This window comes from Furipterus horrens, unplaced genomic scaffold (assembly GCF_987537825.1).
Source record: "Furipterus horrens unplaced genomic scaffold, mFurHor1.1.pri manual_scaffold_4, whole genome shotgun sequence".
Classification (NCBI taxonomy): Eukaryota; Metazoa; Chordata; class Mammalia; order Chiroptera; family Furipteridae; genus Furipterus; species Furipterus horrens.
Window position 1 is genome coordinate 166,794,859 of NW_028327174.1, and position 25,593 is coordinate 166,820,451.

The 25,593-nt window shown below is 40.5% G+C and overlaps 1 protein-coding gene across 1 annotated transcript; it reads left to right on the top strand.

Moving 5' to 3' along the window:
- The first annotated feature begins 653 nt into the window (after window positions 1–653).
- Window positions 654–20,782, top strand: SPATA31D1 (SPATA31 subfamily D member 1). Its single transcript, XM_090275233.1, has 6 exons — window positions 654–753; window positions 2,492–2,520; window positions 16,049–16,094; window positions 16,663–16,723; window positions 17,016–17,379; window positions 18,074–20,782. The coding sequence occupies exons 1-6, from the start codon at window positions 654–656 to the stop codon at window positions 20,780–20,782; spliced, it is 3,309 nt and encodes a 1,102-aa protein (XP_090131359.1).
- Window positions 20,783–25,593: the final 4,811 nt, after the last annotated feature.

Sequence of the window (25,593 nt, forward strand, 5' to 3'; positions counted from 1 at the left end):
GTCAAGCACTAAAATAAGAGACGTTTGCCACCATCAGTGGGTGTGGAATACTGCTCGAATTCATCCCAGGAGCGTTTTTCCTTGAGTCCAGTGCACAGCGGATGCTGGAAGCCCATATTATTAACTTGCTATGAGGATATTATGGGGCCTTCCTGCTGAGGTCCTTGACTCTATAGAGATCTTTAAACTGAAAGATACTTCCTCCCATTCTATGTTTTGTTCCAACTCTTACTCCTCAAACAACCTGATTCCTGAGGTGGACTCCAAAATTGCGGGCTTCACGCCCCTGAGAGGGAGCTCTAAATCTCTTCAAAAAGGCAACTTCAGCAGCCATCCTCAGCAATCCTCTCTCTGTCACCTCACTTGTGGGCAAGAAAGGACAGGGGACCCTGAGACAATCACCCTCTGATGTCCACCACGGGCTTGCAGAGGAGGTTCAGAGAACTGGAGATGCCACAAAGACTTTCTGTCTGTCACAAACAGCACAATTCAGAGACATTCTCCAACAGCCAACATTCACCCCCAAAGCTGCCCACAGGGCAAGCTGTGGCTGGCCAAGAGCCAAAGGATAAGAGTGTGCATCCCAGTGACAGAGCAGAATGTGACAGGGAAAAAATATGGAGGCGAAATCAGAACCTACTTTTATGGCAAGGATGTCCAGGAGTGAGGAGCTTGATGCCCTTCGATCTAAAACTAGCGGCTTCTTGACAACCGGCAAGCTGGGAACCTCCCAAAGAATAAATGAGAATGAGGGTAAAGGAGTAACTATTATGATCATTGAAAACCCCCTCCACCCTCAGCAAAGATATCAGTTCTGCAAGATGAGAGCTTATGAGGCAAATCATGGCTGACTTAGTCTAATAGGAGCACAGGGAGCATAGCCAGGCCCAAGGCCAACCCACTGACATGTCCCGTCACTCAGAGAGCTTGACTTGCAAAGCCTCCCTGCCTCATGCTCAGGGAGTCTCCAGTATGGACATGGTGCTGCGTGTCTATCTGGAGGACAGAGCAGGAAGTATGGAGCAGTGGCAGAAGCCTTGGGTCCCTAATCATGTCTTAAGGTTGTGGGCAAGGAAGGACAGGGAACCCTGAGACAATCTCCCTCTGATACCCATTGTGGGCTTGCAGAGGAGGTCCAGAGAACTAGGGATGCCAGACAGACTCTTCTGCCTGTCACAAACAGCTTCCTTGGTAGAGTAAGTCAGAGATTCTCCAGTAGCCAACACTCACCCTCCTAAAGCTGCCTGCAAGGCAAGCCGGGGCAGACATGTGTCAAAGGATAAAAGTAATAATTACAATGATAAAGTACAAGTGAGTCAGGCAAGGAGATGGAGAAGAAATCAGAACCAGTTTACATGCCCAACATATCCAGGGAGACATGGCTGAGGATATTAATGTTCTTCAATCCAAATCTAATGACATCTTGACAACCAGCAAGCTGAGAATCTCCCAAAGGATTAATGTGAATGAGTGTAAAGGATCAACTACTGTGACCACTGAAGACTCCCCAGCAAAGATATCAGTTCTCCAAAATCCTAAATCATCAGATTTTAAGAAGAACTTAATCACTGAGTTAAAGTCTAAATAGAATAGAAAGCATAGTCAGGCTCAAGTCCAACCCACTGACATGTCCCATGACTCAGACAACTTGCCTTCCAAAACCTCCCTGTGTCATGCTCAGGGTGTCTCCAGTGTGGACATGAGAGCTTCCCAGGTGTTGCATATCCATCTGGAGGACAGAGGAGCAGTGACAGGAGTCTTGGGTCCTTAAGCATGTCTTTAGGTTGTGCCAGGGTAACAAGTTCCCACCAGCTGCAAAGAAGGTGAACCTACAGGCTCCATATCAGAAGAACTTGATGGAGGGTATGCAGGGTTGGGAACATCCCAACTAGAAGAAGAAATTTCCTACTTGGGATGTGGCATTAGAGGAGATGCTTGGGAGCGAATGTCCCCAGAGCTTATCTCAGAATGGACAGTCTCATTTTGATAGCCTTTTCAGAAATAAAATGAACCCCCCCTTTTTTTTTCAATGGCTTTATCCTGTGATAAAATACAAAAAGCAAGAAGACTCCTAGGAAAAGCACAGCCCCATAGCATCTGCAGAGAGCAGAGGCCCAGTTAGAAGTGGAGCTGCCTTTAATGGGATGACAGACAGAAGCTCAGAAAGTCACGACAGATATTGGGAAGTTTCTAGAGGAGAAACTGGGGAGTTGGCAGACAATAGATACCAATAGCTCTCAAGAGTCTGGGAAAGCTCAGCAAAAGGCAGTAGCGCAGGCCTGGGTGGAGCCTTTCCAGTGGCGTCCTTTCAAATCCAGGGCTCCCTCCTGTAAAGTGACAAATACCAAGTCCTGCCACAAAGAACCTGTCTTTAGAGACAAGGACAGACAACCCCAGAAAGTTGTGGCATTAAAGGACTACCTGTTATGTCAGAAGTGCCTCCAATCTGTCACCATAAGTGGACTGTGCCCCATCCAAACCCCCCTTGCAGGACTCAAGCTGCTCTTAGCACTGCTGAAGGTATTGTGTTCAGAGATCCATCTGTAGTATTTAGGCAAAAGTGATTCTGCAGACTTTCCAGGGGAAATAGTTTTCCATCCCCAAATAATTCCTTCCTTGTGAATATTGATTCACCTTAATAAATGTTTCATAATAAGAGTGATGTCTTCTGTGTACTCTGTTGGGTGGTTGGAATTTGGGTTTCTCAAGGGCCTGTGCTTTTACGGATTGCTTCCTTTGTCTTTCAAGATGGCCAGCCACTCTGGAGCTCTTGTTGACAAATATCATGTCCCCATGTCCCCCCTTAAAACCCCTTTCCTCCCTGATGAAGTTTGAGGAAATGAGCTCTGTCACCTACCTTGCAGCTTAGCCTTAATATACATGTACAGCAGCCCACACCTTCCCCCTCAGTGAATGCTTAATATACTTTTGAACAGCAGAGAAGACTGGCCTTCTATATCTGAAGACTGTCAAGGAAGGTATATTTTTTAGAAACTATCAGTGAAGAAGAGACAGTATATTAATCGTTATTTAGAAGTCAGTGATCATAAGATCCCACAGGTGGATGAACCCTGAATGGGAGTGGTTGGGGGGATATTGCTGCAGTGAATCCTAAGCTCGTTGGGTTAGGGTCTAGGAACAGCATGTATGCTGCTCAAAAAACCTGTGTCATGGTCATGATAACATACTTTAACCTTGACATTGAAGTATCCCCTACCAGAAACTCACCTTGAGGAAGTGGTTCCTTTCTCTGGATATTTGTTCAGGTTGAGTGATTGGAGACTTTTTTTTCCTGAGCAAAACATAACTCAGCTATCACTGGGAATAATGTTAACCAGGCAGCCACCTGCGTCCCACAGTAAAATAAAATTGAAATAAGGAAAAGATGCCTTAGACTAAGCAAGAAAGTAAGGACATATGAAGAGGGGACAGAGGTACCTTGCTGGTGGAACAAAGGTTTATACCCCATCATCTCCATACTGTGTCTTGCTCCCAGATTCCTCAGTCTGATCCAACTCTCTCTGCCATGGCTGATCAGAGCACTTCACAGCATATCGTTGCCTTACACCAAAAAGGCAGGGGGCTGTTCCTTGATAACTGAAACAGATTTGTACAGATGTCATCAGACACGGCATCCATGTCTTTGAGGAAGTTGATTTTGGTGCCTTCCTTCCATCCATACTGATGGAAATATACAAGGTCTTGCCCTTAGTGTGTACAGGTTATTTATCAGGATGGAGATGTCACCTTTGATATTCATGGCCTTGGTGGAGCTATAATAAATCTCCCCCAGAATACCTGAAACTCATGAACTAGAGGTGAGTTCTAGACTATGCATTAGGGTTACAAACATTTGGGGGCTCACCATAGACCACCATGGAATGCTATTTTTTTTTGCCAAACCTGCACACATACCCACTCTTACCTTAAAGGTTTGAAAGGAAGTCAACTCCACTTGTACAGACTGGGACACAAAAATAGGGTGACTGTCCTAGAGAGCACTTGACATAGTTTTTCCAGTAGGCTTTGTCAATCCTGGTGTCAAGAAAAAACAACACCCCCCCCCAAACAAAAAACCCAGGTGTTCAACACAATCTTTATTCACTACCGCATGTGTATCTTTTGTCCAGACTTATGCCATTAATCCTACAATGTCTGAAGCTTGGGGTAACAAAGAAGTGCAGATTTTGTGAAATTCCTGGGAAGGATGAAAAGGTGAAATGGAACGCAAGGTAGGGAACTTGAAGAAGTGACCAGGCAGTGGAGGGCTCTAACACCTATGGGGATCTAGCAGCTAATAACCCAGCCTCCCGTTTCCTACATCATCTCATATTAGGTCCTTTACTTCCACTCCAGCGCAGTCACTGCCCCACTGTAGAGCTCATTGCCAGGAACATCTCAGCCATCTGGACTAATAATCTAACCTTCCACCCTTTGACCTCATCCCCTATCTTTCCAGCATATATGCCCCATGTTAATTTTTCAACTCCAGTTCGCTTTTCCCACTTACTCTCTGTCAATTCATGGAGCTCTTGTTTCCCTTTCTCACCATGTAGATTTGACGGTCTATCTGGTAACTAACTTTTAAAAACCTCCACTACAAATTGGCCCTTTCTAGTCCCCATTTAGTACTTCCTGTCTGGCAAAATTTCAACTCTGTATTTTTCTAAGAAAGTCTTCCTATAAATAACTGATCATTATTTGATTAAATCTCACAGTTGAACCTATTTGTTTCCCAGAACTACCTGGAACTTATAAATTCATTCCACAAAATTATCCCATTCTTGCTTACATGTGAACAAACAAATGGAGCTTAGGTCCCTGTTTTCTTCATCTGTTATCTCTCCAAAGCTACCCAAATCTATTTCAAATCTCACTCTCCTCAAACTGGGTTAATCTTCACTTGCTCAAATGATGTGCAGGACCACTGTTCACAGAGGAAGTAGAAGCCATGAAATCGGAACTTAACAACAAAACACTTAAAAAACAAAACAAAACATTTTCACATCTTCCTTTCCATTTTCTGTCCTGCTACATGGAAAGAAATTTCCTTCCTAACCTCAAAAAAAAAAAAAAAAAAAAAAAAATCCTGAAATCTCCATATTGAGAGAGAAAGAGCTAAATTCAAGTCTTAATGGAATGATACACCCTTGGCAAGTATCCTTTAGTCCTCTCCACCTTTTTATGAGATACCTAACATTTTTAAAGTATATTTTATTGATTATGTTGTTACAGTAGTCCCAATTTTTTTTCCCTTTGTTCCCTTCTGCCCAGTACCCCATTTCCCTCCAGCAATCTCACCCCTCTTAGTGCATGTCCATGGGTCGTGCATTTAAGTTCTTTGGTGTCACCCTTTCCTACGTTATTCTTAACTTCCCGCTGTCTATTTTGTACCAAAACAATTATGCTGCTTAATCCCTGCATCATTTCCCCATTTCTCCCCCTTCCCTCTCCCAGCTGATAACTGTCCAAATGATCCCCATACCTATGCTTCTGTGCCTATTCTGGTTTGCTTAGTTGGATTTTGTTTTTATTTTTTAGATTCAGTTGTTGATAGTTGTGAGTTTGTTGTCATTTTAATAATCATAATTTTGATCTTCTTTTTCTTAAGTAAGTTCCTTTGACATTTCATATAATAATGGCTTGGTGATGAACTCCTTTAGCTTTACCTTGTCTGGGAAGGACTTTATCTGCCCTTCCATTCTAAATGATAGCTTTGCTGGATAGAGTAATCTGTGTAGTAGTTCTTGCTTTTCATCACCTTGAATACTTCTTGTCAGACCCTTCTTGCCTGCAATGTTTCATTTGAGAAATCAGCTGTTATTCTTATAAACACCCCTTTGTAGGTAACTCTGCTTTTCTCTTGCTGCTTTTAAGATTCTCTCTTTAACTTTCACCTTTGGCATTTTAATTATGATGTGTCTTGATGTAGTCCTTTTTGGATCTAGCCTGTTTGGGACTCTCTGTGCTTCCTGGACCTGTAATTCTATTTCCTTCCCCAAATTAGGGGAATTCTGGTTTCATTATTTTTTCACATAGTTTCTCAATTTCTAGTTCTTCTTCACCTTCTGGCAATCCTATATTTCAGATGTTCATTCGCTTATAGCTGTCCCAGAGGTTTCTGAGCTTCTCCTCATATTCCTCACTTTTTGTTTCCTCTTTCTGCACTGGTTGACTGTTTTTTTTCTTCTCTATATTCCGATTTGTTGATTTGATCCCTGGTTTTCCTTTCCTCACTACTTGTCTCGTATGTGTTTTCATTCATTTCAGCAGGGCTAGCCTTCATTCCTTCCTTGTCTTGTTCAATATCTTTTGTTAATTCTGTAAGCTGCCTTATGACTATAGCTCTGAACTGAGAGCCTCAGAAAGATTATCTATTTGTTCACTGGTTAATTCATGTATTTGCTTTTTGGTCAGCTGCATGATTGGTATTTCAATCATGATTCCTGCCATCCTGACCGTTTTTCTTTATCTTTGCTTCCTGGGTGGGGCTGTCACACCTCCTACACTATAGGGGGCAGAACCCCATGCACTCGTCACTACCAGGTGACCCTTCTCACCACACTGTGGCGCTTTGTGTGAGGGCAGGAGTCCAAGATGGATTCATGCCATTACTCTCTGTTGAGAGACCGCAGCCTTCTCCTCTGTCCCCACGCCCTCTGGGCTTCACAGTCCAAGGGAATGGGGGTCTGCCTTCCCCAGCATTGGAATCATGAGACGATGGGTCTGGACTGCAGCCAGGGGTGCTCCCCAGGTGCTTCTCGCTTCCCCTTAAATATGGGTGTCTGTGCTTATTGCAGTTCCGCTGCTTGTTGCCACTGCTGCTGCCACCAGCACAGCTTGATCTCTCTAACCTGGCTTTGCCCCTCCTACCCGTCTGGACAAGCACCACTTGTTTATAACTTCATACGTTGGACTTCCATGTAGCTTTATTTTCTGGAACTTCTGGTTATTTCTGATTTTGCGGTAGTTGTAGTCCTTCATAGTTGTGGAGGGAGACAGAGCGTGTCAGTCTAAGCCTCCATCTTAGCTGAAAGTCCAAATCCATGATTTAAAAAACAAACCAAACAAACAAGAAGAACAGAGATAGAATCATGGATATGGAGAGCATTTTGATGGTTGCCAGATGGGAGAGGGGATGTATGGGAATGGATGAAGAAGTGAAGAGATTAAAAAGTACAAATAGGTAGTTACGTAGCCATGGAGATGTAAAGTACAGTATAGGAAATGGATTAGCCAAAGAACTTAAACACATGACCCATGGACATGAACAATGTGTGGGGGTTGCTGAGGGAGTGGAGGGAAGCAAAGGGGGAAACATTGGAACAACTGTATAGCATAATCAATAAAATATGATTTAAAAAGCTGGGCAAAAAAAGTAAAAGATTAGCTGAAGATATGCTTAACATCATTAGCCTTCAGGAAAATGCAAATCAAAAACCCTATGAGATAGAAACACACATACACATAAAAAAATAGCTAGAATCAAAAGTTCAGATAATAAATATTACTGAGAATGTGGAGAATGTGGCACCCTCATACATTGGTGAGAATAAAAAATGGTGCAGTTACTTTGGAAAATAGGTTGGCATTGGCACACCCTCAAAATGTTTAAGAGTTACCTTATGACCCAGCAATATCACCCTTAAATATACACTCATAACAAATGAAAACATATATCTTATAAACAAATATTCATAGCAATAGTTTTCATAATAATAAATGATGTAAATATGGTATATCCATAAAATGTAAAATGTTTTAGCAATAAAAGTTATTAATACATGTACAACATGGATAAACCTGGAAAACATTATGCTTAGCAAATAAAGCCAGTTACAAATGATCACACATGATTCATTCATATGAAATGTCCAAAACAGAGAAAACTAGAGAAAGAGAAAGTGGACTAGTAGTTGCTTAGGTCTAGGGGTGGAAGGGAAGAGAGGTATAATAGCTAAAGAGTATAAGGTTTCTTTGTGAAACTGTTTTAAAATTGACTATGGTGATGCACATATATGTGAATATACTAAAATCATAAAATTATACACTTTAAATGGGTGAATTGTATGACAAGTGAACTATATTTCAATATGGTTGTTAAAACAAGTGAATGATTTTAAAAAATAAGTAATTTCAAAATATTGGTAAAGACTTGGCATCATTCTATATGTTTTCAAATATTCAGAATTTTTTTTCTTGTCAACATTTAAAATAAGCAATTGTCAGTCTGTTACATGTATCTGATAGGTGTCAGAGGGGAGGAGGAAGGGAATAAAAGAAGAGGAAGGGATAAGTCAAAAAATACATAAGCATGACCCATGGACACAGAAAATGGTGTGAGGATTGCCTGAGTTAGGGGGAGCTAGGAAGAAGTGAGCAAAAGGTAAAAAGTGGGGACAACTGTAATAGCATAAACAATAAAATAAAATTAAAATAAGCTACTCTGTTTTGAGTTACACAGTAGAACAAGCATATGTGTTTATATGCTCTCATTTTCACATGCCATTAAAGTAAAAGTTTATATGCTTAACATAATTAGCCATCAGAGAAATACAAGTGAAAACAACTATGAGATAGCACTACACACACAAAGATATGGCTAGTATTGAAAAGTCAAATGTTCAGTGTTGATGAGAATGTGTAAAAAGTTGGATGGACCCTCATATATTGTGGTTGAGAATAAAAAATGGTGTAGCCTCTTTGGAAAACAGGCTGGCATTTCTTCAAAATGTTAAATATAGAGTTAACTTATAATCTAAAAATTCCGCTTCTAAGCATATACATAACTCAAGAGGAATGAAAATATATGCCCACACAAAAACTTATAAACAAATTTTCATAGCAGTATCATTCGTAATAGTCAAAAGGTGGAAACAACCCAAATGTCCAGTAACTGATAAATAGGTAAATAAAACATGGTATATTCATATAATGTAATATTTTTGGCAATAAAAAATATTGATACATGCTACAGCTTGGATGAACCTTGAAAACATTATGCTAAGTGAATGAAGTCAATTACAAATGATCATATATAAAAAATACCCAGATAAGGAAATCTATATGGACATAAGTTAGTGGTTTCTAAGGGCTGGGGGGAAGGGGAGGAGAGGGATGATAATAAAAGATTATAATCTTTCTTTTTGCTGTCATGAAAATACTTTGAAATTGTAGTTCACAGGCACATACCTGTGAATATATTAAAAATGGATGAATTATATGGTATGTGAACTATAATTTCAATAGAGCTGTTAAAACAAAGGATTTAAAATGGATATGCTCTTGAGAATGATAAGAGGAGAGAATAGGACAAAAGATGTCAACTCATTTCTGGAAGATGGAAATCCAGGTGAGGAATGGTAAGTGAGTAGCAGAGCAGAGGAAGAGCTGGCAAACCCATTCACTCCACAAACAGCCAGAAGACAAATGACCTGGTGGCACCAGATAAGAAAGAAATTAGAGCCCTGGCCGGTGTGGCTTACTTGGTTGGAGAGTTGTCCTGTAACCAAAAGGTTGCCAGTCCGATTCCTGGTCACAGGAGGCAGCTGATGGGTATGCAGTGTTTCTGTTGCATCCATATTTCTTTCTCTCTCTCTCTCTCTCTCTCTCTCTCTCTCTCTCTCTCTCTCTCTCTCTCTCTCTCTCCCTCTGTCCCCTTCTGTCTAGAATGAGAATAAAATAAACTCTAAAAAAAAGGAAGAAATTGGGGTTCCATGTGGTAAACATCTTGAATTTTTTATGGTTTATATTGTGTATAATTTTTTAAAAACATTTTTTTTGGGAGGGCATGAGGTGCTCTTCACATTTTGTAAAATACTGTTAAAATATTAGCATGCTTCAAATGTGCAGAGGATTCCAGGTTTCTTGCCTGGGACAGAACCTGAATCAACTGTTTTAAAGTTGGCATTGCGCACTTATGGGGTCTGGGTATGGTGGTGGTGGTTGGCTTTGGGAATCAAAGGCAGAAATCTCAAACTTCAAGTAAAATTGAGGACAACAGTTCACGGTCCATTTAAAAAAAAAGTATTTATTTGTAAATAAACTTGTGGAACAGTTGCATGTGTGATATAACCATAAACACTTTATCTAGATTTACCTCCAGACATTTTGACCCATTTATACTACCTCCTCTCCTGTCTCTCCGTTTCTGCCTTCTTCCTTCCCTCTCATTTCTCTATACAGGAACACACTCATATATACATTAGTGGAAACTATGCATACATACCTGAATGTCTGAGAATATGTTTCATGCATCATGTACTTTCTCCTTGAATATTTCATTGTGTATTTTTTAAGAAATAGTTTCTTACATGCCGTAATTATCCCCTTCAGTAAATTTAACATTTGGCATAAAACTTTTAACTAATTTTCTATTATTCTATTTTTGTCAATTTATTGAGTAATGACGTGTGTGTGTGTTTTCAAATAAACCATTATAGGATTCAGTCTAGAATCACATACTGCTTTTAGTTGTCATGTCTCTTTAGTCTCCTTTAATCTAGAGAATTTTTTCAGCCTTTCCTTTTTATGACAAGACCATTTTTGAAGAATATATTCTATGTGATATTTTTATAATGCCTTCTCACCTGGAAATCTCTTGGTGGAGCTTGTCTTGCTTATTCTTTAAAGGATATTTTTGCAGTTGCAAGTCCTGAGAACCTTAGAAACAGGAGCAGACTTGGTATTTAAAAAATACCAACGATGCAAAGGTATGTGGTGGTGGGGGTTGTTTCTGAATGGAGACACTTTGATCAGTCAAGGGAGGATATTGGAAAGGGGGGGATACTTGAAATGTACCCTGCTTTGGCGGGGGGGCAATAGTGAAGACATGGATGCAGGAGAAGACACACAAAGAATGGAGCTGTCATTACTGGTAAAAATTCCTCATATGGGAGGGAAAGGATTGGGTGTCTGGGACTAAGACTGATTCATCAGACTTGGAGAGGGAATGCAGGCAAGCAAAGTAAGGAACTGACACAGTAGGCTTCATTTCAGCAATTTATATCTAAATAATGAAGCTGAAGGAGTTATAATTATTCAATGGCATAGAGAGATAAACACCATCAACAAAAAACACATTATTGTTTTAAAAGGTATAGAGATACCAATAGGAATTTTGGTAAAAAGTGGAAAAATAGATTGGGAAAAAGTCATAAACTTTTCATGGAAGAAGTAACCAAAGGTGTGATTCAAGAAACACAAAAATGTATTTCTAATGAGTTGTGCTCATTAAAAGTTATGCTAATGAGAAGCACACTCCCCAAATCAAGGTGAGTTTGGTTCTTCAAGGTGTGGCCCCATACTACTGCTCCGTAAAATGAAGAAATGAAAGTGTTACAGGAAGAGAAGGGATTTGGTGGATAGAAGAAAGAGGAAAAAGCTGAGAGAGAGAATGTATGCCTGGAAGAAGCTGAATGGCTTAAAGGAAATTGGGATAAAAAGGATCAGTAAAGATTTTAAAGTTATTTGCCACGGGTCTGTGGGTGTGCCATGACCTCTCTTTTTCATGGTTTTTGTTTGTTGGTACAGGCTCCTCTGGTCTCTCATGCTTTTTGGTGAACATAGATTCTTTAGGGAGATATGGGGGTGGGGTTGGCACTGAATATATTTCTTGTTTTATATAGGTAAAAACACATTATGCATAAGGACAAAGTAGATCTTGAGAGTGTAAATTCCTGGATACAGCAGACTTTCCAAGGTCATGTGAGATCCAAAGGGAAATCACGAAGCAGTTAAAGGGTCTCAGGTACTATCTGGGTTAACATGTAGAATAAATAGAAAATTTCACTAAGGTAAATATATAGTATGGTGAATGGGTGGAGTTGAAAGTTAGGTTGGATGGATATAAAGGGCCTTGTAGGGATGGACAGGTCTGTCGGGCTGGGTAATGGTGGGGTGGATTGTGAGTTCATCTTCCCTTAGTTGTCCCCTCCCCCGCTCTCAAGAACCTTTGGTGTCTGTGCTAAAGCTCTGTGATGTGAGCCTGGAACTTTATTCTAGAACGTGCTCTTGACGTCCAGCTTGCCTGCGGTGGCAAAGCACTTTCAATGATGCAAATCTTTGTCTGAGGACCGTTACTGCATCATGGCTGAACTTCAGCTCAACTTCTTAGTTATTTCCGTCCTTGCCTTCCTTTGTGGGGTGGGGCTTTTCTTTCTGTCACTGTGCTACTTAAAAATGAATCCATGTTTCCCAGTATTTTGGAAACAGAGAGACATCAATCTGGTAAATATTAAATTTATAAATATTAAATCTTTCCAAATAAAGGTATTTAAAGTTATCAATTCTTCTCTCAGTACTGCTTTAGCTACATCTCACAAACTTTGTTGTATTTTTATTTTTCACTTGATTTAAAATTCTTTTTTCTTTTGAGACTTCTTCCTTTTCCCATGTGTTTGCAGTATGTTGTTTAATCACTAAATATTTTGGAATTTTTCCATCTACCTGTAATTTATTTCTAGTTTTAATTCCATTACAGTCGAAAAACATACTTTGTATGACTTCTTTTATATGTTATAGTCTGTTTTATGACACAGGATATGGTATATCTTAGTGAATGTTTCATGTCTGCTTGAGCAGAATGTGAATTCTGTTTTTAGATAAAGTTTTTATAAATATCAATTAGATCAAGTTGATTAATGGTGCTGTTGAGGTCAGCTGTATTCTTACTGATTTACTCCCTGCTGAATCTGTTCTTTTCTAATAGAGAGGGGTGTTGAAATCTCCAATAATAACAGTAGATTCATCTACTTTTCTAGTTGCAGTTCTATGAGTTTTTACCTCACTTATTTTGACACTTTGTTGTTAGATATTAAGGATATTTGTGACATCTTGGGGAACTGACCCCTTTGTTGCTATATAAGGCCTTTTTTTATTCCTGCTAATTTTCCTTGTTTTGAAGTCTACTTTGTTTGAAAATATCATAGTTACTCCTGTTTTCTTTTGGTTAGTGTTAGCATGGTACATTTTTTTCTTTTTCTTTTTACTTTTCATCTATGTGTATCTTTATATTTAGAGTAGGTGTTTTGTATGCAAAATGCAATTTAAAAAAAATCTATGGACAGTCTCTTACTTTTAATTGGTGAATTTAGAACATTCACATTTAGTGATTTCTTTCATATATTTGAATTAATATCAACCATACCTGTACCTGTTTACTTTTCTTTCCCTCTTTTTCTCCCTTGTGCATGTTCTCTGTTAGTGTATCACTTATTCTCCTCTAACAAAAATTTTAATAGTTGCCCTAGAGTTTTTAATATACATGTACAAAAAATCTAACTCCACTTCTATATAACACTATACCACTTTACAGGTAATGCAAGTACCTTATAACAGAGCTCTCAGTTCCTCCGTCCTTTTCTCTGCACATTGCTGTCATTCAAATCACTTACAGTATAATGCTCCAATACAGTGTCTTTATTATTAGGTGAATTGAGAATATTAAAAATAAAAGTTTTATTTTATCTTCATTTATTCCTCTCTTTCTTTCCTATATAGATCCATGTTATCACTTTCCTCTTCCTGAAGATCTCCTTTTAACACTTATTGCCAGTCAAGTCTGCTGCTGCTGAATTTTCACAGTTTTTGTTTGTCTGAGATAGTTGTTTTTTCTCCTTCACTTTGGAAAGATAATTTAACTAGAACTAAAATTCTAGGTTGATATTATTTCTCTTTCAACACTAAATATTTTACTCCATTCTCTTCTTGCTTGTGTGGTCTATGATGAGAAGCCCATAATTCTTATATCTGTGCTTATTTTTTCTCTGGCTTCTTTCAAAATTCCACATTTCAGTTCCCTAGGGTTTGAATGTGACATGTGCAGGTATAGACTTTTTAGTATTTATCCTGCTTGATGTCCTCTGAGCCTCCATAATCTATCGTTAATCTGTCATTAGTTTTGGAAAATTCTTGACCATTATTACCTCAAATATTTTCTCCATTCTGCTTTTTTCACCTTCTGATATTCCAGTTTCCTGATTGTTACACATTTTGAAACTGTCTCAGAGTTTCTGGTTATTCTGGGTTTTAAAATTAAGAAAAAATTCTTTCTCTCTTTTCATTTGAATTTACACACTTTTTAATTGACATATATTTGAGGTCACTTACTCTTTTCTTGCACATATGCAATCTAAAGATGAGCCAATGAAACACATTCTTTGCTTCTGTTATGGCATTTTTAGTTTGAAAATTACCTTTTGATTCTTAGAGCCTCCTTTTCTCTGCTTATATTCCTTACCTTCTTGTGTATTATTTACTTTTTCCATTAGAACCTTTAACATATTAGTAATAGTGTGGATTCCATGGATGATGATCCCCAAATCTGTGTTACATCTAAATGGGCCTCTGATGCTTGTTTTGTCTATTCAAACTGTTTTTTTCTTGCTTTTAGCATGATTTGTAATTTTTTGTTGGAAGCCACATATGATGTTTTGGGTAACAGGAACTGGAATAAATAGACCATTAGCATGGAGTTTTCTGTTTTCTGTTTAGGTGTTGACTGTGTTTAATATTTGCTGTAGCTGTATATGTAAAAGGATTCAGTTCATCTTAGTTTTTTGATTTTGTCTTCTGTTGTATTTTAGGTTTCCCTAAAACTCTGTCTTACGTAGAGCCTATGCTTTGCAGCTCTTCCAGCTATGATCCCCTGTTACTATTGGGAGCTCTGTTGATGTGGTGGTAAGGTCTTGGGGAGAGTGCATATGATTAAGTCTCAGTCCTTTAGTGTGTTCATGTCCCTGGGTTGTGATGTCTACAAGTGTTCTTACCCTTTTCCTTCCACTTTTCACTCTTTAGATGAGACAAGAAGGTTAGGGAAGGCTGCATTTGAGTAATTTTCCTTCTCCTATGTAAGATAAGGCTCTGATGGTCTTTTTCCCAACTGATGAGGCTTCTGTGATGGATAACACTCAGGGAATATTTCAGAATGTTTCAAAAATGGTTATCTTTTACCCCACTGCATAGCTTGGCTGGAAACATGAGAGTTTTTCATGATTTTTTACTGTGAGAACCTAATATGGGGTTCTTGGAGGTAAAATTCATAAATAGTTGGGACCCCCCCCCATCCAAGATAGTGACTCTATATTTCTCACCCTCATGCTAGCCCACATATATCCTTCAGCAATTTGTTAATATATCTTTTATGTGTTCTTACCAGTTTATGGCTGTAATGATTCTCTGTATTCACCTTCTGTGAAAAATTTGAGTAGTGGTTTGCCCTTTGACCTCGATTCTCTGATGGCTCCAAGAAAAGTCATTGCTTTTCCATTTTTCAGATTTTTGCTTCTATAAACTGAAGAAATTATGCCTAAGCTATTTAAATATGGGAGCTGGAACCAGAAGTTTCCCCCCAAAGAATGATTCTTTATTTTCCTCTTCTTCTTCCCACATTTATAAATGAGCTTGTTTGGCTCAGAGAGTCACCTAAAATAGAAAGTCTGAGGAGAGCATAAAGAACATCATTCTTCTAAGGGAAGAGACCAAGTATGTCTAGTGGTTCAGGGAAGATTAAGGTTTCACAGATTATCTGGGTGTGGTGGTGTATTTCTGGATAAAATCTCAAACACAATTATCTGTAGCTCTAGATTGTGTTTAGATAGCTAGGATCTCTGCACTTCGTCAAGAGTCACATTCCCACGTCAGGCATCACTGGACCAAGATTGCCTTTGTGTTGGGCTGATCAGGAGAGCAGTGCTGAGCCTCCAAGAGCCTCTGAGCAGACAGAGGCTGGAGTCTGAGCTCTGTCTCCAGTTATAGTGTCTTAGCTGAGGGAGCACAGATGAGACTGCTGGCCTCAGATTTTATGCCCTCCTCAGACTTCTGCCTGAGAACAGCAAGTATTAACCTCATAGATACAATCCTTTGAGTTTTTCAAAGAAGAAAAAATTGAAAATATTTTATCTTCCTTAATAGACAATAAAAGATAAAAATGCAAGTTCTGTTAATTAAAATAGTCATATTATTCCTGGATCATAAATATCTCAGTTTTCTATGGAGAGGAATGAAAGAAATGAGTCTTAGCCCCTCATTCTTTTCTTTCTTTTCTCAGCATCAGGTCAAAGCCAAGAGGCGAAAAAAATTTGGGGCACTGAAAGGTAAGGTTCTACCTATTTTACCTGAGCTCTCCACGGGTGACCCTTTCTCACCCTTCCATGAAATCCCAGGTCCATGCTCTCTGGGATATCAGTGACTAGATATAGTCCCTCTCAAAAAACAGAGCCTTCAGAAGAGAAGGCACATGAGAAGGTACTCAATACCTGAGGCAGTTTTCAGATTCCCTGCTCTGCAATCCCTGGGCAAGAAGCAGTGATGGACCTGGGCAATGGGCATTGCCCATAGTTGGCCGTGTGAGATGTCGAGTCAGAACTGCTGTCTACTGACTTTAAAAAGGACTTTGACTTTCTGGAACTCAGATTTCTCTTTGAGATAACCATTGACTATTGTTCCTCAAAGGGTTGTTTTGAATTTCACATGTGATGATATATGTGAAAACCGTTTGTGAATGACATAGCAATATATGTCTGAGCTTTGCTATTATCACTGAACATATGACCTTGTATTCTAATTTTGGGGGCTCTCAAATCCAATCTACCAAGGGTACCTGTAAATAGCCTCCTAAAAGATGTCTTTGCTTCTACTTTTGTTACTCTCTTGGTTTCTCAGGTTGGAAAGCTTGCCAGAGTGAAGAAGAAGAGGCAAGGAATGTGCTTTCTCTTCTGCAAAGGTGACTAAATTTTACCTCCTTGTTTCTGTAACCTTTTTTTCTTTTTTTTAAAGAAGAGTCTATGAATTTGTAGGGTTTCAATAAAACTTGGGATTGACATGGGAAAGAAAATCCTCAGAGTCAGGATGTGAAAGCCTTTGGGAGAGAGGTAAAAGTTATATTATGAGATCAAGGAAGTAGGAAAATTGAACGGATAGTATGCAGTGGGAGGCCCTACCTGTGCCAGACTGGCCAAGATCCCTAATGTTTGCTCTGGTCCTGGCTGCAGCTTTGTATCTCCTGTCTCCTGCAGCTCCCTCGGCCAGCGTCATGATCCCCCCCGCTTCCGTCAGCTGCTATGTCCAGACCCCTCCTGTGAGGTGTGTAACAACGTAACTGTGGAGGTCAATCGGCTGCTGTTCCCAGAGGCCCTGGAAGATGCTACTGCTTTGGCTTCCACAGCTCCTGGTACTAAGTCATCATCTTCTCTGTCTCCTGCCTTCTCAGTAGTCCTACCAAGAGAGCCAATCCCCATCCCTCTGCCTGAGACTTTCCCACAATCACCCCATTCTTTCTCCCCTAATCCAATGATCTCCTTAGCTGACTTTGTTTCACCTTCACCACAGGGTTACTCTCTGACACCAGAATCTTTTCCTACCTTGGAATCCAAATTCCCAGTAGACCATTTCCTACCCCAACCCTTTGCCTTTACCCTTCCCTCACCACATGACACTCAAAACAGATCCTGTTCTCTAACAAGACTCTACTTTGTCTCTGAATACCACCTTCTCAAGTGATCCCACACTTACCCAAGTTATCAACTCCTTACCAGGTTTGTCAGAGACAACGAGTCCTACTGATTCATTTGGTTGTCAACATGTCCCACCAATGCTGTCTGTTTCAACACCACCAAACTGCCCTTCCACTGTGACTCAATCAAAATCAATTTTCACCTCATTGAAGCCTGTTGCAGAGAACTTGCCTCCAGACAGTCCTGGTTCATTGTCCACTCATGTCTCAAAGATAAGAGACACTAACCATTTAAACCTGTCAATATCAGGCATTTCTTGTTGGCAGGCTTTTGCCAACAACATGTTTCTCCCCGCATTATCACACTCTGATTTTCAAGAAGAGCATGCTCTCCTCCATCTACCAGAGACCTGCCTCTGGGGAGACTCTGTTTCAAAGCACACGGAGGCCAGTAGCCATTCTTTCCTTGGTTTTAACATCCAGGCACTCCTGGAGAGAGAAGTGAAAAAGAAAAGGCTTTTAGAGAAGAAAGAAAAAGAGGAGGTGCCATTTTCAAAACAAATGTGGTCAGAATACCAACAGACATCTTTAGGGAATTCATTGCAACCACTTGATATACAGGACACCACAGTCCCCCAAACTGGCTGGAACATTGAAGACACACCACAGCAGCTGCGCAACAGCCAGCAGCTCTTTTATGCCAAGACTTTTGGGGAAAACTTACAGCAGAAATATAGCCAGCTCTTCTGGGGTCTTCCTTCTTTGCACAGTGAGTCCCTGGTAGCTACTCTCCTAGTTTCTAAAAGTACCCCACTGGAGACTCACTTTGTCTTTTTCAATGGAATCTGTAATCCTTCTACAGTAAACATACAGCAGCAAGAATCTTCATCATTTCCTCATTTTCATCCCTTTCCCCTACTCAATGTAGACCCTCAACATTTGCCTGAAATCAAGCCCCAGTCACAATCTTTCACTCAGGTGCATCATCAACCGCACTTTCAATCCCAACTCCCAATCCAACCATCTTTTTCTACATCCTGGATTAGGGACTGTGGAGAGTCTTTCAATAGATCCCAGAATGAGTTAGACTCTAATATCTTGAATGAAAATCAACACCTAGAGTGCCACATGTTGCAGAAGCAACAGGAAAGTTCACAGGGTTCAGTTCCTGTTCTTCAAAAATCACAAGAGGCCACCTGTCCTCGAGATTCCAACCTTCCAGTGGGCATCTGGTCACCCTATGTCTATGCACCAGTCTCCTTCCTCCCTGGCCATTTCCACATCACCAATGAACCCCAGGAGAAACTGCAGCTTTATGTTCCAACGAGGTTAATTCCACCCTGGTGCCCCCATGCCTATAGGAATGCAAAGTCTCTAGCATGGATGGCTCCTCAGTGTAAATTAACAGAAACCTTTCAGCAGAAAGGCAGGAATGTTCACTTTCAGCCCTTTGAGCTTCAGGGACAGTGTAGCAAGTCTCTAGGCAAGTGTGAATTGAGTTTCCCAGGAAGTTTCTGTGAGGGAGATCCACAAAAGTTTCAGCTAAGAAAGGACATGAAGCGGAATCTTGGGTATATCCTGGAGAAGAGCCCAGAAGACATCCCACAGATGGTCTCAGAATGCTGCCTAGTGAAGGGTCTGAGGGCTACCTCAGAGACAAAAAGTAACTGTGTGTGTCACTCAAAAAGTCACTTGGGGAATGAATTAGTAAATGTCTTCAGGAAGGATACAGACCAGAATCAAATGAAAATCATTCTTAGATTACATTTGAAGAAGAAGTCTTGGCAGATCACTGAGGGTAGGATCCCTATAGGTGTGTGTCATTCATGGCTGGCTGAGGACAGTACATCACCTCCTTCTGGGAGTTCCCAGACCAATACAGAAAATACAAATTCAAAAACCACAATGATTGATAGGGACTACTGCCATATTACCACTCCAGAGCTTTCTTTTCTTGATTCCAACACTCGACAAGTGCTAGAAACTCATATTATAAGGTTTCGCATGAGTCAGCGGTGGGGCCTCCCACTAAAGATTGTTGAATCCATGAAATTATATGCACTGCGAGAAGCCAAAATCCGGCCTCTCCTCCAATTTCCCTCCTCAGGCACCCATATTTCTGGGGTAGTTGCCAAAGATGAGGTTTCCAAACCCCTTGAGGGAAGCTCCAAAACTTTACAGGGAAGCAAGGTGAGAACAATAAATTCAGTCCCCATCCTGTACTGTCCTCTTGTGGATTCCTCATATGTACACAGCAAAGGACAGGGAGTCCTGAAAACATCACACACTGATATGGAACATCAACTTGCAGAGAATGTTGAGACAGTTGTGCATGGCAGGCAGACTTTTCAGCTCCTTACACACAGCGCCATAGACAAAGGGAGCCAGAGGGAGACTTTACTGGACAACAGATGCAGCACAGAGGTGCCCAGGAAGCACGCTGGAGCTGGACATGAGCCAAGGTATGAGAACGTGAATTTCAGTAACAGAGAAGAAATGATTCAGAGCCAAAAGACAGTGGAGAAAAATTCAGAACATTTTTCCACCTCCAGCATGTTCAGGGAGAAATTAAAGGCCCAGGAGCTGCATACTCTTAAATCACAATCTAGTGACATCTTGACAGCCCAGGAGTTGGGAGGCTCCCAAATAATAAATATCAATATAAGTAAAGTAGAATATACCCTGAGCACTGAATGTTCCCAAGATTCTAAAATGGCAACCCCCCAAAAACAGTTCCTTGGTGAGTTTAAATTGGAGTGTGGGGAGCAAAGCCAGGTTCAAGGCTGTTCCACTGAGATGTCCCTTAGTTCAGATAGCTTGCCTTTCATGTCCTCACTGACTCCAACCCAGAGCATCTCCAGTGGGGACATGGGAACTTCCCAGGGGCCTCATGTCTACTTGGAGGACAGTGGGATGAGCACAGAGCTGAGGCAGGAGTCCCGGGTCTCTAAGCATGTTTTATGGGAGTGCCAGGATACCCATTTCCCACCACCTGAAAAGGAACTGAGAACTCTAGGCTCCAATGCAGGAGAATGTGGAAGTGAGGATTCAAGTGTAGGGACATCTAAAGCTGGAAAGAGCCACCCTGTTGAGAACAGAGAATTAGAGGGCAATTTCACATCTCTGTCACAGAATGAACAGTTTCCTCCTGATACTTACTTCAGAAAAAAGATGAAGCAATTTTTTCAGTGGATCAATTTCAAGAGAAAAATCAAAGGGCTGGAAACTCCCCAGCAAAAAGCCAGGTTCATGTCAATCTTTGCACGGAAATATGATCCAGCTGGAAGTGCAGCTATCTTTTTTCAGTCATGGGCTTCCTGGAGATCATGAGCTCATGACAGCCATTGGGAAGATCCTAGAGAAGAAACTGGCATGTAGTCATGAATCTGAGGCCTTGCAGTTAAGTCAACAGAAGCAGAAACTTCGAGCCTAGGAAGATCCTGACAAGGGACATCCCTCCAACTATGGGGCTCTCTCTGACCCACACCACAAAGAATGTGCAACTACTGAGTGCTGCAATCAAGAAGCTGTTACTGCTGACCAAAGTTTTCTTAGAAGTGCTATAAAGAACAGAGTCAGGATCAGACATCCTCAGAAAGCTGTTAGCCTTCAAGGACCAGCAATTTTGTCAGAGTCATCACCTGTTCCCACACTCGAGGTAGTCTGTGCTCCATCCAAGGCCCACCAGCATATATCTATTATGCCAGGTCCATCCAGCCCCTTTCACCCCATATGAAGACATTGTGTTCAGAGATTTGACTCTTCTTTTCAAAGAGAAAACTCTCATCGCACCACAAAGGAGAAAACAATTTCCCCAAAGAAATCATTTGGTCCCTGTTGAGAAAGCTTCACCATTTTCATGGTAACATATTTTCTGATGAGAGCAATTTTTCTTTAGAATAATCAACGATAATGATCATGCTCAATAAATATTTCTTTTAATGGAGAGTGGTGTTTTTTTTTTGTGTACTGTATTGGGTCATAAACTTGTGCTTAGGGAAAGGAAGGAGTTATTTCAGCTCTTACTGATTTACTCTTTCTGTTTCTAAAAGATGACCAGTCCCTTGTAGGGAGCCTAAAGTGGCTTTCTCACTTTTATCCTGGAGTCCTTTATTTGACCCTGCTTAGTTGTCCTTTAGTTAAATCCATATTTTCTAATAAAAAGTACAAAAAGTTTTCTCTGAAACCCTTCAGGCATTTTCAAAGTGATAAAAACCCTAAAGTCCAGAATTTCACTCAAATTATCTTTTTAGCTGCTCCCCTCACATCCTAAACTATATACAGGTATACAGTGGGTTGAGTTACTCTGGCATACTATAGCCAGAATTATCCCTACAGAAAGTTTTGGAATTGGGAGTGGGATCGTGGGATGTTCAGGAAGTTAGGTTAGTGGTGGGAAGAAATCTTCCTCTTGGATTTCTTGGTGAAGAGTAAATGTCACCTGCTCCTAAGAGTTCTTCTCTAACTCATGAAGTTTGAGGTGCTAGGACATGTTCCCTACCCCTTAACTTATTCTAATGAAAATGTGTAGCATTTCCCCATTTCCCAGAATTTGCATTTCTGAAAAGAGGCAGGGATACAAATATTTTTCTGAAAACAGTGACTAACTTTCATTTAGAAAAAGTTCCTGACTCCAGAGCATCTCACAGGTAGGTAGTCATTGAGTGGGGTGTATATGAATGAGTTGTGCTATTGTGGATACTGGGTTGGCCAGGGTAGGGTCTAAGAATTGTCAACAGTCTTGCTGATGAACCTGTTATAAGTGTGGTGTGACTCTATCTGGACAGCACATTTTGAGCTGAATGATGAGGTCTTTATGCTTGTGAGAGTACCTCAAGGAACAGAAAAAGCTCTTTCTGCTCCTCAGGGAAATCTCTTAAGGATGCCTGGCTCGACAGCACTATTCCAAGACCAAGAGATTATCTGGCCATCACTTGTAGGAGTGGTCACCAGGCAGCCACCCAGAATTTGGGGGAAAGGGAGATAAAAAGTAAGAAAAATGTAATTGTGGAGTGGGTGGGAAAGAAGAAAAAATGAGGGGAAAAACGATCTCATCATTACAACTCATGACCCCATCCTGGATATCCTTTTCAGCAAACATGATCTTACCTCCAAGACACCCCCTGGAGACTACTCAGGGCTTGATAGAGGACAAGGATACCATTTCAGCATAAGAGTATATGAAATAATCATTAAATATGAAGACAGTATCTCCAGGGAGGTTGTCCTTCTTTGGTGCCTGCCTTCCCAGCCATACTATATCTTAACCAAGGTTCTAGTAATACAGGGTTATTTTAGTTTCTCTTGCTGTATAACAGATGCCCCACAATTTAGGAATGTAAATCAGGCTTACCTGGGTTCTCTGCTTCAGAGTCTCTCAAAAAGCTGTAATTATAGTCTCAGCTGGACTCTACTTTCATCTGAAGGCTCAACTGGAGAAGGATTCACTTGTGTGCTCACTTATGTAGCTGCTGGCAGGATTCAGTTCCTTAAGGCCTGTTGGACTGAAGTCCTCAATTCCCTGCCTGCTGTTGGCTGTAGTTGGCTGGAGTCCCCCCTCAGTTCCTTGTCATGTGGGCCTCTCCAACATGGCAGCTTGTTAAATCAAACCCAGGAGAGAGAGTGCTATAAAGACAGAAGTTATAATCTCTTGTGAACTAATAATTGAAATGATATCCTATCATCTTTCACTTATTATATGTGCCAGAAGAAAATCAGTAAGTGAGCCTACACTCCAGGAAAAGGATAATTACACATGGTGTGAATATCAAGAGGTATAGGTATTATTGGAATCTTCTTAGAAGTCTTCTTAACACTAGAATTTCTTCCTGGACACCATACTAAGTTCAATGAAACACAAGTGGCTAAAGGTACCAAGTGGATCCTCATCCCCAACTATATGAATGTCATTAAGATAAAACTGTCTACTTGCTAAGTGTAGTGGTGGCTGGTAAGAAAAATATCAAATACCTTAGAGTATCCAAAGGAGGGATGAGTGGCATAGGAACAGTGCCATGGAGGTAAAGCTGTTGTGGGTCATCATGAATGGTAAAGTGAAAGAAGCCCTTAGAACCACCTGACTCATCAATTATAGAATTTAGACTTGGAGGAGAGGAAAAATTAGGTGCAATAAGGCTTGTTTTGGCTCCACTACAGTCTCTTCACTTTGCCCTAGCTTCCAGACCATAGATCTAAGGAAGGAACCTTTAGCTCCTGTAGACATATTCTGGCTTCAAGAGGAAGCAAACTATACAGGTTGCAAGGTTTAATTGCTTCTTATTAATATACTTAATATAGCAATCCATCATTTCATATTTTATTCTCACAGCTTAACCATCAGCAAGAATGAGTCACCTAACTGATGGAAAAGTCAGTATGGTACTAGGGCACTCAGAGCATGTAATTCCCATTGTGGGTTGTTTTCCATGTACCCATGGCCTAAGGACTTCTAATCAAGGAAGATGTGGTGGCTTAAAGGGCCTGAGTAACTGACCTAGGGTCATATAACAAGCCATACCTGGTGCCTATTGCTTCTATTCAGAGAAACATTGGATGAGGCAATGAGACAGAATTTGCCCACTGAAAATATCTAGGAAGTAATAGGTACAAATGAGGTGGCAGCACTGTCCAGGACTTATCCCAAACTCTTATTCTGCTTCTAGGACTGTCTCCCCCCAACCCCTGCAGACTCCTGTTCCTATGGGAAAGCAGGACTGTTACAGAAAGCAGGAAAATATGTTACCTGAAAAATGATTGGAGAGATGAAGATCAGTTTCTCTAGAAAAACATTTCTTGTTCTTAATGCTCACACTTAGGGATCACAGTGTTACACAATTTTAGGGGATGTATCATTTACATGATATAGTATGGCACCTGAAGAATTGTCATTAACATGCAATCAGAATGTGTTACCAAAATATTTACAACTTCATGCTCACACTCTGATCTAATATCAGAGCAAACAAAATGCATGAATTGACAGGTACCTCCAACCTGGATTGGGCATGGGGACCCAAGGTCCCAGCTTTAGGTATTGTGAATTTCTCTGGTTCCAGGTGCTGCCTAATAAAATCAGATTCCTTGAGGTAGCCTTCAGAGGGATTAACACTGAAAACTGTAACCCATGCTCTAGTCTCAAGGAAAGAACCTAGACTATGATAAGGGGCTCTTCTCTTGAATACTTCCTTAAAGAAACAACATTGGCTCTGAATCAGAGTGTACATTAGGCTATTTTGTTGGGGCACAAGGATATGATTGGTCTTCACTAAGGAGGCCAAGTGCTGGGCTCAGAGACTTGTTGAAGCTGCTTTCTTATCCCTCCCAGGAGACTCAGGGTATGTTCTTTTCATGAGGAGAATTTGGGGTCGTGGTGTATAAAAGAAACTAATTTTTATGCAAGTTTAGCAGTGTTTCACTGTGGGAAGGGAGTTAGAATGACAATGACAAGAGTGTGTAATTTTCCTGTGCAGAATTTTTGCCCAGCTTAGGCCATCTTCATTTGATGTAGGATATTTTACCAAGCTATTGGTTGATGTTTCTACTCCCTGCCAGAGAAGATTCAAAAGGAATAAAAATTAACCTTCCCCTTTTGTCTTACAGGAAGTTCTGGGCTTCTGGTCTCTGGGGTTATTAATGCCTTCCCTGTTTCCTGACCCAAACAGAAGTTGTGAGGCACCTGTTGTGCACTCCTGTGCAGACTATCATGTGAGAGGAACATTTGGCTGGTGTTCAGGATAGAGATAGGGTTTCATGCAGTTCCTAGGTTGAAATAAGGATAGTTGCCTAAAGGTAGCAGTGGCTCCAATTGCTTGTGAATAGGGATGTGAAGATAAGTTCCTTAAGTGGATGGGTTCTGTGTGAAAGTCCTTTAGTCGATAGCACAGTCTTTTTAAGGAATGAAATGATGTTTGCTGAGATGACTAATCATCAAGCACTATATCTTAGGAGCTGCAGCAATCCATTGCATTGTAGACAGTTGACATAGAAGTGGCCTTGGATGTTGAACATCAGAGTAACAATCATGACGGACTCAAGAGCCTCTGCTTTTGAAAACAAAACAAAAAAATCTATTGACTCATTTTCATAAAAAGTCTAAGACTAAGGCTGGCCTCTGTTGGAAGTATTCTACTGGGGCTCAGTTG

Excerpts from the sequence above, each read along its gene's own strand:
- SPATA31D1 (XM_090275233.1), top strand. The coding sequence starts at position 654 with ATGTCCAGGAGTGAGGAGCTTGATGCCCTTCGATCTAAAACTAGCGGC. Across the intron at positions 16,095-16,662 it reads AAAATTTGGGGCACTGAAAG|GTTGGAAAGCTTGCCAGAGT; the intron begins GTAAGGTTCTAC and ends TTGGTTTCTCAG. Across the intron at positions 16,724-17,015 it reads GTGCTTTCTCTTCTGCAAAG|CTCCCTCGGCCAGCGTCATG; the intron begins GTGACTAAATTT and ends TGTCTCCTGCAG.